Source organism: Carassius auratus, chromosome 41 (assembly GCF_003368295.1).
Source record: "Carassius auratus strain Wakin chromosome 41, ASM336829v1, whole genome shotgun sequence".
NCBI classification, from domain to species: Eukaryota; Metazoa; Chordata; class Actinopteri; order Cypriniformes; family Cyprinidae; genus Carassius; species Carassius auratus.
In genome coordinates, this window is record NC_039283.1 from 2,641,562 (window position 1) to 2,656,133 (window position 14,572).

Below are 14,572 nucleotides of genomic sequence, written 5' to 3' on the forward strand. Positions count from 1 at the left end.
GCAGCGTGAGTGAAGTCCGTTCGGTAAACTGGAATCTGGTCATGGCCAATGCAAACCTACTTGAGAGGAAATTCATCTGTTGTTTTGCCTAAAGACTATCAAGAAGCAAAAAAAAAAAAAAACAAAAAAAAAAAAACAAAGCTGAAACTCAAACTTTTTTTTTGAGAGAGTAAAAAATATGTGTATATCTATCCATCTCTGTCCTACTGGTTTAAAATGAACACTATAGTTGCAATATTCAGTGGCACAATCTTCAAACTGCAAATGCATGGACAAAACCTACTGTATAGTTTCACCCCAGATCATCATAGATGATTCTCCTGACAAAGAACCCTCTATGGAACCACTGTATCACACAACCATGAGCAGAAATATGACGTAAGGCCATTCCTTTCAGTGCGAGTTATGGAACCTGCTAGTTATGAAAAGTATCATTCATTTTAGATGTAGCAAAATCAGATCAGCTAGTGCTACAGTCAAAGGGAAGTGGCTCAAGAGCTTGAATCCCTCCACTCTGCCTCCATCATTTTGTGTCAAGTGTTCTGATAAAATAAAATAAAATAATGCCAATGTGCAGAAAAAAATAAATAAATATATTATAATGCACCTTCTATTGAGAGATGATGATCTATGAGCTCATGATGATCATTGTAAGGGCACATCTAAGCTGGAGGGTGGAGGCCACAGTCTAAAGCAATGAGATCACCTTTCTCTGTTCAGACTTGACAGAGAACCTCACAGGGTACTGATGTGAGCCTACATTGTGGAACCTGAAGACTGACCCTTTCCCTCAGTCTCTAAGGAAAAAAGAGCAAGACAGAAAGGGGATTTTAAGACTTGTGTTAGCCTATTGAACAAGAATTAGAAAACAGAAACAAGAAAAAAGGTAAAATATGACAAATCACATGGAAAGTCAGTTCTTGCATCTCAATGCCTGTTTCTGGTCCATTACTCTAATTCTATGAAAGGCATTTGTGCACTTTAGTGTGTAGACACACAAGAGTATTGTTTGGTGGCCCCAAAAAATACGACCCATTCAAATGCTTAGAGCTCCTGCAGCTTATTGAGCGGAAAAATTTTGATAGTGCAAACCTTTCTGAATGAAGCAATGACGTTACTTAGAACTATTCTAAAGACAATCAGCACATCTTAAGTGAAGGATAAATAAACACAAAACATTTACATTTGTATACATCAATGACAAAAGGACGATATATAGAAAGGTAAAGATATGTGAGTTCAAATAACATGAATACAGTATCATGAAATGTTCATAGGGTTACACAATTTGATCTGACAAAACATGCTTTGTCATAAAAAGATCAAAAAGATTTATTGACCTTGACACATTCATTACAGTGTAAATAAATCCCTGTTTTCTTCTTGGTTGCCACAGTTTGATTTAGGAAACAAAGGGATTTAAAATATGAATACTATTAGTTTTATTTATTTTCCTTATTAATTTTAGTCATCGCTTAGGCCTTAAACCACACACACACACACACACACACACAAAATCTTTTTTTAATTTAATTTAAACCAAATTCGCACAGAAAGACGGCTTTTGCGTGATTTGTATTTTAGTTTGTAAAATATCTAATAGATGCAGAAAGTGACGTCATTGACCCACACAGGAACCTGCATAAACGTGCACTTAAATTTGAAGGCGTTCTTTTAACTGATAGACCCCCTGCTCGCCTCTTTGCCACATCATGTAACAAGCACAAAGTGTCAGTGATGTGGGAACGGAACCGAACCACATACACGAAAAAAATAATGCGCTAATGTGCTCTCAGTGGAACGAATCAATGGAAAGCCCCTTCGAATTCTGGATTTAAACGACTCTTGTTTGAATTGTCAAATAAAGATTTATTCTAATCCCATGATTCATTAAGATCAAGTGCTGAACGCTCTCTCAACTTCACTTTCTCCGTCCATCGATGCAGAGCATGATTGTCCCTCCCCTGTACGAAACTCTTTGTGAAAAACTTGTTGGGACTTTTTTCCTCCCTTTCCCTTAAACGTCAAGTGTAATTCATACCAAGGGCTTTCGTCTGTGAGCTCTCCTTTTCTCGAAGGTGGAGCAGATATGAGAAGAAACGGACTATCAGCCCATCCAGCAGAAAACCCTCTGAGATTAAGTAACTTTTAGACAGTTCTTGCTTAAATAACAAGCAGCTGTTTGCGGATTGAACATCTCCATCAATCGAATGATAGCAGGTAAGGCGCATTTCGCTGCTGCTTTATTTTTTATTGTATTATTATTATTATTATTATTATTATTTATAAATGTCTACTCTTTATATTAAAACATTAAGTTTAAAAACTTTTGGCATCATTCTAGCCTATTAAGTGTCATTATCTTTGGCATCACTTTAAAGCATCTCAAGAATAGTTATTGATTGCACAGCTTCCATGAAAAGGGTCTATAATTACGTTTTTCGTGTGACAGTTTGGGGATTTAGTAAAGTTGAAAATCCGTTGAATACTTTAAATCTAGACTATATCTGTACATCAGGAATGATAATGACACTTGGGTAGGTTGAAGACCCCTCATCTAAAAAAAATATTACTATGAGCCCTTGAGAAACATTTACAGCTTTTTGGGTGGAAAGTCTTATTATCATAGTAAATTTTGTGCAAAGGAGATGATTACCATGCAGATAACTTATACTGTTCATGCAAATATTAATGTATCCATAAATGATTGACGGTGAGTGAAAGACATGGACTTGAAGATCTGGCAACTTTGAATGAATTAGTCTTAAATTTAATGGGACCATTAGCGCCACCGATTGGTTGACAAAGGTGGTTGAAAAGTTAGCGAAAGTGCAAGATTGAAATTTCTGTGCCCTTGTACTAATGGAAAAATGGGCCGATGCTGGCATTGAGGGGAATTTTCTACATCTACTACTACAACCAATTTTTTTTTTTTTTTTTTTTTTTTTTTTATAAAGGGGCTTATACATATACATTATACATATACAACCCCACTAATCTAAGCATGTCACGATTTTTTAAGCAAGTCAGATGTATTTATTATAGAAAAGTCATTGGAAATGTCATATTTCAGCAGTGATGGAGGAATGTCAGATTGCAGATGCTCATTTTAGCAAGAGTAGTGTTGAAAGAGAGATCAGATCATATGTCAGACTGAGTTAGCCTGAATCTGTCTGTTTTGCAGACTTTTTAAGGCTTGAACTTGTCTTCCTGGAATTTTTCGGACCTCTAAGTGTTTCACTTTTCGTGGCCCTCTCAAGTAGGGATACATCTGATTTGTCATTGCCTGGATCCATAACTTCCTTGCACACATTCATGCACACATATTTTCCCCTCACACTTCCACTGAGGCCGCACAGTATTGTCTGTACAGATTGATTCTTGCAGACAGAGCGGCTGATCTAGATGATCCTCATCGATGGCATGTCATAGTGAAGTGGGAGGAGAGGGATTTCAGCTCCTCAGGGAAAGTTCTGGAACACGAATACAGTAGCAATCTATAACCTGTATAACCAGGGTCTGTTCAGGACCCTGAAAGATCCCATACTTCTGCAAACGTGGTTTCTCACTGACATGGAAATCCTGGAATTATAAGGATATTTGGATAAAATTATGTTTTCCAGGCCTGGAAACATCATTAAAATGTACACAATATTTACAAATTCATTGAAAATTTATTATTCATATTTATGCCCTGGTAAACGCAGTCTATATTGTTTAAAAACTCCTTAAACTGCACTCACGAATAAATGCAAAGGTCATAGAAATGCATTGTTCAAAGCTTTGGGATTACATTAATCATTACTTTGTTCCCATTATTTATGTGCATGATTTATGTGGTGCTTGATTCCATGTGTAACCTGCATTCAAGAGTCTTTTCATCTCCACGCAAACTGATGGTCTGCTGGAAAAATAAAATGCACTCATATCTAAAACTTTTTTCCAGTTAGTACCTGACACAAAAATGAATGCATAAGAATGCTGCAGATCACTTTGAGCATCTACTGTTTATGTGTGTGAGTGCATGTGTGTTTACAGTAAATTATCATTGTATACTCTGAATTGCTTTACCATCTGCAGAACCCCAGTATATACTTATTACTGACATTTAGCAAGACAGTAGGAAACGTTTCCAAACCACTGACTCGAGTCAGTGCCGACAGGGTCAATATTCCTAAAGTACCCACCACAAACCTCCCGTCTCCACAGGCAGCATCATTTTCCTCTAATGGCAGATATTTTCTGCTATCTGGTACGATTTAGGGACTGTGTTTTAAGTGAGAGCACATTTGTGTGTTATTTGACTCATCTGTTTAGTCTCTAAAGCTAATGCAGCAAATTTGGCATTCATTTTGAACGATTTATTTTGGAATAAAATATTTTTGCATGTCTCTTAAAAGCAGATTCAAAATTTTGCTTTGGAATCTGTGAGAAAACTATTGATGACTTAACAGGTACATTTGGACTGGATCTAAATATCTATGGAATGTGATGATGGAGAATGAGGAGAAATATACAATATGCACACTCAAAAATGCTCAGGGGTATTGAAAATCCTTATCCAAAGCCTTATTATTTGTCTCCCCCTAGTGGTCATGACTGTAGTAATAAAATCCTCTTGTCCCGAGCCTTCTCCTGCAGGCAGGCTTAATATTATTTATGGATGCCTGCCTTATCTGACACACGTTTCAGGTATTGGATTCTCTACTAAAGAGATGATTAAATAAATAAGATGTACTAAATAATCTAGATATCCAAAATATGTAGTGCTGGGACCAGGATTGTGATCCACTAATGCCCGAAAGATATATACTGCATGCATGTTATTTACATTCAGGTCAAAATTATATGCAATGACTACTAAAACTTATGAGTGCAAACAAAGAAACAAACAATAAAATGGGGGTGCATGTTCTGCAGGGGGTAAATGCAAATTAAACTGCATGCACACAACTGTACGCATTCCCTAGTGTATGCTTTGGGATTGACTGGAAAGCCAGTCATTGCCATTACTCATTCCTTTGGTTATGACTGTCCTATGCTCTCTGGAAGCAAAGTTAATAAATGTTGTATCAAAAGAAAATAAATTCCCTCCCACTTCATTTGTTTGTACTGAAGAAATTAAAATTTTCACAAGTAGCTTACGCTGACATTTATGCTCTTTCATTTACACTACATTGACATTTATGCTCTGTAAAATATGTGTTACATGACTATATTTTAAGTGATGTTGATTCTCTTTTCTTTCGGTCTGTTTTAGGGGGCTCTCTGCAATGGACCCGGTACCCTTAACGCTCCTGCTCAGCATCTCAGCACTGACTGTGCTAGTGTCTGCAGCAGTGGACGATCCCACAGGTGATGACGACTACACATGGCCACAGAGGAAAGTACCACTGGTACAAGAAAAGCAAACAGTGCATCTGGGCAGTTCTGAGTTTTTGGCAAAGCCGCAGACTGAGCTCCATGGAATATGTGGCATTGAGTGCCAGAGGGGTCTCCCAGAGCCCAGCCTGGACGATCTGGAGCAGCTACTGTCCTATGAGACCATGTACGACAACGGAACCCGCACGCTCACCACCATCACCATACAGGAGCTTAACATCAGTGATGATTGGATGAGAGCTTCTGGGTCACGTTCTCGGCGCAAACGAGAAGTCTATGGCACGGACACACGGTTTACCATCACCGACAAGCAGTACTCCTTGAAGTATCCCTTCTCCACATCTGTGAAGATCTCCACGGGTTGCTCTGGAGTGCTGGTGTCCCCCAAACACGTCCTGACTGCCGCTCATTGCATCCACAATGGTACGGACTACCTGGATGGGGTACAGAAACTCAGCGTTGGAGTGCTGAAAGAACGTTCCCGCCAAAAAGGGAAGGGACGGAAAGGGAAAGGACGGAAGGGTAAAGGCAAGAGGAAGAATAAAGAAGAGGAGGAGGACGAGGAGGAGGAGGTAATCAATGAAAATATAGAGATTGGAGAGAAGCAGGAGCGTAAGGGAAAAGGCAAAGGCAGGAGAAACCGTAGTCGCCGCAGCACCAACTCCAAGCAACCCTCGTTCCGATGGACTCGGGTGAAACAGATGCAGGTGCCGAAGGGCTGGTTTAAAGGGATCTCGGAGAACGTTGTGGCTGATTATGACTATGCCATCCTGGAGCTTAAAAAAGCGCAGAAGACCAAATACATGGATCTCGGTGTCATCCCCTCTGTCAAGAATCTGCCTGCAGGACGTATACATTTCTCGGGATTCGATGACGATCGGCCAGACAAACTGGTGTACCGCTTCTGCTCCATTTCCGAGGAGTCCAATGACCTGCTGTACCAGTATTGCGATGCCAAGCCTGGCACCAGTGGCTCGGGTGTCTACATTCGGCTCAAAGAGCCTGGCAAGAAGAAGTGGAAGCGAAAGATCATTGGAGTGTTCTCGGGTCACCAGTGGGTGGATGTTAATGGGATGCAACAGGATTACAACATAGCCGTGCGAATCACACCCCCCAAGTATGCACAGATCTGCCTCTGGGTCCATGGGGACTCCAGCCAGTGTCTGGGCACCTGAGAGACTCTGTCTAGCCCGTCTGACTGCCACGGTCCCGGCTCTCAGCTACCCCTGCGCCTCCCATTTGTGCACAACATAAACTGCTGCATTCATCAACACTAAAGACTATAACACACCTACCATTGAACTTTTCCAGGCTATATTGATACCTTAATTTATTTTATTAGACAACTGTTGTTATGAATTAGTAAGAGCGAATGTATTCCTAGATTCAGTTGTCCTAACGAGAACTAATTCTGTTTCTGTCTTAAACTGTCATTTTAAATTACAAAATGCACTTCAGTCAGTGTTGTTTGATATGGGAGGCATTTGTTTTGTCTGGTAATCTGTCTGGATACCTTGAAGTAGAAAGTTAGATGACTAGTTGACATAAAAAAAAAAAAAAATGTTTATTTGTGGATTTTACTTCCCTTTTTTAATTTTGAAGAACATATTTGAGTATCAATGTGCTGGTGTTCTTTGAAACCTTTTGTTCTTGTTATCATTATTATTAAATGTTTAGATTGCGTGACTTTGATTGCATAAACTGTAACCTGTCTTCATGGGCTTCCATTTAAAATTGTTCTGCTTTTTGTATTACAGTGCAAGCAATTAGTTCTAGGTTTACCCTTCAGTCAGATGCCCTTGTTGACTTTTGGTGCTAATTTAATTTTAAAATATAAAACATCAGAGAACCTGTCAGAGTAACGTCTACTGTAGAACTGTAAGTATGTATTTAATGTAAGACTCGTATTATGAGTTTCATATGATTATGTTGTTCTTTAAACAAAATACAAAGGGTTATTTAAATTAAGATATGCTCAATGATATATATAATTGTAATTATGATAAAGAGAAAAGCAATATAGCTTGATAGAAAATATTAATTGAACATTTTAATAAAAAAAAAAATTATGTTTTCAAATAGATTGCATACTTTTTCAATTTGTACAACTGTTTCTAAATGTGTTTGAGGACCAAATAAACTGAGATTTATATGTATTGGTCTACGAAAACAAAGTAGTGATTATATATATATAAAGACTATATTGTTTTTCCAGTTTAGGTTTGCTTTTCATTTTGATTCTTTATTTCTCTGTAAACCTATACAAGATGTTTTAAAGATGGAAAAAGTATATGTATGTATGTATGTATATATATATATATATATATATATATATATATATATATATATATATATATATATATATATATATATATATATATATATATATATATATACACATATAATTTATTATATTGAATTATCTTTTTTTTTTCTCCAGAAACTTAAACCTTAAACTTTGCAGTTTACAAAATATTTTTTTTAATTATCAAGTGTTGATATAAAGCTATCCTTGTGAAAACAGACACAGGGGGACAGAGGTGGGCGATTCTTCCCATCAGTGTTTATTGCATCTTAAATGGCTTACATGCACTATGTAGGTCTGTCAAATATAAATAAATAAATCAAAATAAAATTTATTTGAAGAGAATTACAAAAGAGAGATCCAAAGATCTGCCTTTGTCATTTCCATGAGAGATATAACAGGGAGAGTGAGTTACAGAGGCTCAGCCATATACAAGGCTGTCAATCAGACCTTTCTGTAACACTGTTTAACAGTGATCTCCTGAAAACTTAGAGTCTATCTCTGCTAATGAACTATGCTCTGTTTTCTATGAAATCAGGTATTTTCATCCAATTTATCTCCTCGACACTCTATTTAGCTGTGCAATCTACAGTACCACCACTCACCAAAAGAGAGAGCATGAATCAACCGTTACATGTAACAAACAAGGGTCAGGATTCATAATACAGTATGAGCAGGAAAGACTGAGAACCAGTCATATGAATGGGTACTTCTACAATTATACAAAATAACACTACATGTACCAGCTTCAGTTTGGATGTCGTACAAGCACAAGTAACTATGAGACTCAAAACACAGCATTCCACGGACTACAACTGTAAAATCTTGGGGGGAGACATCACCAGTTTAACAAGTCGCTGTACAATTGTTATTTCAAGATACTGCAAAAGGCTTTTCTTAGAGATCGTCTGAGAATTGTTGCGCTGAGATTAAGTGAATTAAAATCCAAATTTGCTGAGGGAATTTTCTTGGGGAACTCCAAAGACAGCATGAAAAACCATGAACTGGCATTTAAATTAACTAAAGAATGAAAAAATACACACACACACACACACACACATATATCTGAGAAATAAATACCAGTTAAAATACAAAAATTATGTAATCACCAAGACAGGGTCATCTAGAACAGAGAAGCCTAGATATGTTGTTAATTTATACATAATTCATGTATTTATTATTTGTAAACAAACATGTCAATCAATGATGGGAGATGACAACAGCATGTCTCATAATCCGAGTAACCAGGTTCACATCAATAAATCGTACACAGATAAAAATTTGAGCAGAGGAGAGACCTTTTTTGGTCAATGAGGATAAAATACACAGAGAACCTTCTGCGAATGATACATTGCACACTGCTCCAAAATGAACATACAACAGAAAGTGCTTCGACAACCTGTTTAGGACCTCTGAACCAAAAAAGAGAATTCCTAGAGGAACCAGAAGTTGAGGGGATCAACATACACACATCATTAATTTCAGACATATGCATCTTTTTTTAATCCTTCATTTTCATTTACGTGTTTTTCTTAATTTTATTGTGTTTCATTCAAAACAAAGGATAACATTGAAATATGCATATCTTCATTTTGGCTTCTTTTCTCTATGATTCACTTCACGGTTTGTGCTACAATATACACGGGAAGGCTGCGGGGCAGAGTGGGCGGAGTTTGGGTTGGGGGTGGGGTCAGTGGATATCTAGCTGCAGGTCCTCAGGTGTCTGGGGGTGTAAACAGACAGCAGACTTCTCTCACTGGAGCTCAGTCTTTGAGAAAACAAATACTGCAAACAGAGCACGGAGAAAATGTCATGGTACTATGTGATTGAGTGCCTCATTTAAGTAGCCACTAGAAAGATAATGATACCTGGGAAATTATAAGAAGTCCTTGATATTGAGATCTGCAAGGGGGTCCTTGGTGGGAGGTTTTTTGGGGCTCTGAGCAGCTGGTCCTGGAGACAACTGAGAAAGTAAAGGGTGCATGAGGAAATCATGATGCAAACTCATTAAAAAATAAATAAATAAATAAATAAATATATATATATATAAATAAATAAATTATATATATATATATATATATATATATATATATATATATATATATATATATATATATATTTTTTTTTTTTTTTTTTTTTTTTTTTTTTTTTTAGTTATTTTTTTTTAAGAAATAAATACATTTATTTAACAAGGATGCTTTAAATTGTAAATGAATTTAAAAAAAGTGTCAATTAAGACTTTTACATTACACCAGTGTAGTTGTTTTCAACACTGGGAATAATAAGACAAGAAGTTTCTTGAGCACCAAATCAGCATATTAGAATGATTTCATTACAGGAATTAAATACACTTTAAAATATATTAAAATATAGAACAGTTATTCTAAATGTACATGTAATAATTTTATTAAATATATTTTTTTATACAATAAACACAAATAAAAAAACAACAGCAAATAAAAAACTAAATAAAAAAATATTATTTTTTTAAATCAAATAAATGCAGCATTGGTGAGTATAAGAAACATCCTTCAAAAACATTAAATGTTAAAATTGTAGTGTATGATTGAGTATAGTCTTCATTTTTATTTATTTTTTAATCTATCTATCTATCTATCTATCTATCTATCTATATATCGATCTATCTGTATAAATAAATAAATAAATATAATGTTATTTACTGGTGCTCCGGGTGTTCCTGTTGCTGCTGGCCCAGTAAATGGTGGTCTCATCATGGACTGACCCATCATCATGGGCTGGGGCATCATGGGAGCTCCTGCAGCTGGAGCCTGAGTAAAAAATAAGAAATAAAGTATCCATCTGTAAGAACATACTGTACGTGCAAAATACAGACACTCTTTTAACATTCTAAACAATGATTTCTCACCATGCCAAAGCCAGGCTGTGCTCCCATGGTCGGTGCCATTGCTCCAGGTGGGGCGGCAGCTCCGGGGGCTCCAGGGGCAGAGCCAGACTAAACACAGTCGCAACAGGACCACAATAAATTATACAGTAAAAATATTTTGTGTAGAAACTATTTTCAGAAATTGATAGAAAATTTCACAAATACATAGAAAGGCAAGTACACTGATTTAATTAAAACTAATTTTACTCAGAAATTGCTAATAATTGTAAAAAATAATTGAACATTGAATTAAATGTAAAGTAGAAAAGTAGAAAGTAGAAGTAGAAAGACTGAAACATTGTTCATTGTTTAAAGAGATAGTTCACCCAAAAATGTAAATTCTGTCATTAATTACTCACCCTCACCTGGTTCCAAAACTGTAAGACCTTCACGAGAGTACCACAACGCACACATGTGATGCTGCTGACGTAGAACACAAATGCACTGCACCTTGTTGATAAGCAGAGGGATGTACACGTATGCATCGTGGTACTCTCGGAAATGGCTGCGGTGACTGACTCCGAAAGAAGAAATCGCTGAATAAAGTCATTATTTTGTTTTCTTTGCACACAAAAAGTATTCTCATAGCTTCATAACAATACAGTTGAACTACTGATGTCACATGGACTATTTTAACAGTGTCCTTACTACCTGGGCCTAAAGCACTTCAGTTGCATTGCTATCTATGCAGAGTCAGAAAGCTCAAGGATTTCATCAAAAATATCTTATTTTGTGTTCCCAAGATAAATGCAGATCTTAAAGGTTTGGAACGACATGACGTTGAGTAATGGTGCTTTACCACGCCATGGTACGGCATGGTTCGCCTCGGAAAGGTTCACTTTTTAGGGTTTTTCCACTGGGTACAGTAGCTGGTATCTGGTATATTTTTAGTTCCACCTTGGTTGAGTTTCCAAGTGAACCGTACCGTTACAAAAACATGATATGTAAACTCTGCTGATCACGGATTGGCCGGAAAGAAACATCACTGAACTTGCGACAAAAAGAACCGAGAAAATATTTTAAATCAGCACAGCGAGCAAAGGATCGAACTCAACTGTTTTGAACTAATTCATTTCATTTCATTTCATTCAAAATTTCATTTTTGGATGAAATATCCCTTTAAGAAAGAAGTAAGCACACCTTCTGAGCGCCAGGTGTGCCCCAGCTCGTAGGGGCAAGCTGAGGGGTCCAGTTAACTCCTCCTGTTAGCTTCTTCTCATTCCACTGGTTGTCCCTGTACAAAACAAACAGCTAGCAGGCAACATACAGTAATTTGTATAACTCATTCTCCTCAATTCATAAATACAGCTCTAGGGCCACACAAAGTGAACATGATTAAATTGTGCTCCAAGGGAGAGCAAATCAATCAAGCTTCCATAACAGTCCAAATGAATTGTCAATATGGGTCAGGTTGAGTAATTATGTCCGTGAATAGACATTATGAATAAATGACAAGATTAATAGGTGTCTGGAAACAACAGGGACACAGAGATACACTGCAACAGACACTGAACTTACTTCTTTTGGCTTCCTACCCCCAGGTCTACAAGAGAGGAAGAAACAAGATAAATTAGAGTCGGCAATGATGATGTGTAAAATTACCCTTACATACTCAGTCCGTCATTATTCCATACGTACTTCCGACCAAATTGGCGAGTGAAATGTCTAAGTCTCCTCCAATAGTTTTGATTGGTTGGGCAGCTGCTGTGGGTGCCATTGTTGGGGCCATTGTCGGCCCAGTGGTGGGCACAACTCCAGGTGTCAATTGCATGCTCACTGCACCCATGGGGGTCCCCCCTGTGCTCTGAGGCGTTAAGGCTGGCATCAGAAGGTCTCCTAATCCATCAAACACTGGGGATGGCACAGAGGAGAGTGTGTTAATGTAGCCAGCAGAGACCATTTTAGCCTAGACTCGATTTGGATTTAATGCTGACAACTTCAGCAATTCCATAGTACATGGAGTTAATTCATTCATTTTGTACAGTACAGGAGTAAAACAAAAGACAGAAACAAAATGATATATACATTCATACATACATACACCACTGTTCAAATGTTTTAACATTTCTGAAAGAAGTCTTTTATGCTCACAAAGGTTGCAATTATTTATCAAAATACAGTGAAATATGTTTACAATTTAAAATAACTGCTTTCTATTATAATCTAGGCTGAATTTTCATCATAAAGTTTTCAGTGTCCTTCACAAATCATGTTGATTTGATGCTCAAGAAAAATTTCTAATTATCAATGTTGATAACCGCTGCATAATATTTTTGTTTGGGGGGGGGGGGGGTCTGGATTATTTGATTAATATAAAGTTTTTATTTGAAATTAATTCAAAAGTTGTAATAATGTCTTGTAATAATGCATCCCTTTACTGTATTACTTACAATACGGGCCCTAAACATTTGAACAGTTCTGTATTAATATATATATATATATATATAAACAAAAAATAGGTATTCATTCATTAGGTATTCAAAACTGCAGTCAGGAAAAGTTACTACATGCATAGGAACAGGATTTCTATTTCATTACAACAGGGTTGGATGCATCCTGTCAGACATTGAAGAAAACATCCTTTTTCCAACACCTCCCAGTAAATGACCCCGAACTTAAATGCAAATGTTAAAGGACTTTAAAATTTGTTAAAGTGCACCAAGTATTTTTTCAGTTTACAATGACTTTTGACTACAATGAGTTTTACATCTAAACAAATTTCACTTTTTACAATTTTCTTTTTACATTTAGTAAAGTATCTAAACGTTTGTTCTGTAAAAGTTCGACATTCTCATAATTTTGCATGTGAATGTTATTTACATCCACAAGAATTGCACAACATTTTGTGAGACAAATAGACTAAAATGAATATAACATGATGAAACATTCAAAAATGTGTTCAAAATACAAAACCTATGACTAGAACAGAAAGTATTTAAAAAACCTTTCCTTAAAACAAGATCCAGGCCAAAAAGCACAAGTTCAAAACTACTGTCAAAGTACATAGCACACCAAAATGTTCCGTTACCAACAACACTAAGGCAGGCAATTTATTCTAATGCAGCAATGCACAAGATCTGTAATGTGGGGGTGAAGGGAAAAACTGCACAGAGTTGTCAAAGGGTAAAGGATGTGCTGGAAGAACAAACAGTGCTGGAACATTCACACCACCCAAACCCTTCGCCGTGATCAGGTCAAACGATTCATGCTGCAAAGCCCTGAGTTCTCTCGCCAACTCACCATTGGCACAGCAGGAGCAAGCAATGAGCCAGATCAGTGTGCACGGAGAGAGTTATCAGAGACGACAGAAGAATGGGACAGATCATAAAGTTGAGAAAAGCAGTATTACAGCAAGAGAGCAAGAATGGACAGAGCACAAAATGAAATGAAAAAGGGGGAAAAGCACAGGGAGAATGCATTTTATAAGCGCTGACACATCCTCTCTGTATTATTTAAGAAGGTCAGCAGATTCAGAAGTGCTCATGCAAGGCAAAAGTGTGCTGAGAAGCAAGCAAGCCTAAAAGAAGAATCGCTGTGTTTAAGAGAAACTAAAAACAGTTTTGACAAATAGGTAAGTGTTTAATAAGAGTATAATTATATCATTTGATTTGTTACCTGACACATCAAAGCCACCAGAGGGCGCTGCAGTGGCAGGGGCGCTGTCCACCGCCGCTGGTGTGGTGGATAACAGCTCAGAGCCGAAGGCATCAAAAGCCGACTCCAGCAGGTCAGCTGGGGCTGAGGATGGCACTGGTGCTAGGGTTGGTGTCACTGTGGGGGCGACCGGTGAAATCAACCCTGCAGACATCAACAGATGAGATGCCAAATCCATAGCACACTTTAAGATTCGTAACAGTTTTTAAATATGTTTGTTATGGTCCATCGTAAGAGCAATATCAAAATATGGTATTTCTGAACTATATTACTTTTAAATATACGTAAACAGTTTTTTAAAAAGTATTCTAGCTAAGGCTCTCAAT

The 14,572-nt window shown here is 37.1% G+C and overlaps 2 protein-coding genes across 8 annotated transcripts in view; one reads left to right on the forward strand and one right to left on the reverse strand.

Annotated features, from left to right (window-relative positions):
- The first annotated feature begins 1,942 nt into the window (after window positions 1–1,942).
- LOC113059777 (inactive serine protease 35-like) lies at window positions 1,943–7,551 on the forward strand. Its single transcript, XM_026228357.1, has 2 exons — window positions 1,943–2,220; window positions 5,261–7,551. Exon 2 carries the CDS (start codon window positions 5,274–5,276, stop codon window positions 6,555–6,557), a length of 1,284 nt encoding a protein of 427 aa, XP_026084142.1. The 5' UTR covers window positions 1,943–2,220; window positions 5,261–5,273; the 3' UTR covers window positions 6,558–7,551.
- Window positions 7,552–7,925: 374 nt separating this feature from the next.
- Window positions 7,926–14,572, reverse strand: part of LOC113059778 (clathrin coat assembly protein AP180-like) — a 34,947-nt gene continuing 28,300 nt past the window's right edge. For 5 of the 7 annotated variants that reach the window (XM_026228361.1, XM_026228363.1, XM_026228364.1 and 2 more), the window contains 8 exons: window positions 14,208–14,390; window positions 12,231–12,443; window positions 12,111–12,135; window positions 11,733–11,826; window positions 10,575–10,661; window positions 10,369–10,476; window positions 9,556–9,650; window positions 7,926–9,472 (listed from right to left, as the gene is read on the reverse strand). In XM_026228361.1, the coding sequence (XP_026084146.1) occupies window positions 9,564–9,650; window positions 10,369–10,476; window positions 10,575–10,661; window positions 11,733–11,826; window positions 12,111–12,135; window positions 12,231–12,443; window positions 14,208–14,390 (797 nt within the window). In that variant the 3' untranslated portion in view covers window positions 7,926–9,472; window positions 9,556–9,563. The remainder of the gene's footprint in view (window positions 9,473–9,555; window positions 9,651–10,368; window positions 10,477–10,574; window positions 10,662–11,732; window positions 11,827–12,110; window positions 12,136–12,230; window positions 12,444–14,207; window positions 14,391–14,572) is intronic. The other 2 variants (XM_026228362.1, XM_026228360.1) reach the window with 2 other exon arrangements.

Excerpts from the sequence above, each read along its gene's own strand:
- LOC113059777 (XM_026228357.1), top strand. The coding sequence starts at position 5,274 with ATGGACCCGGTACCCTTAACGCTCCTGCTCAGCATCTCAGCACTGACT.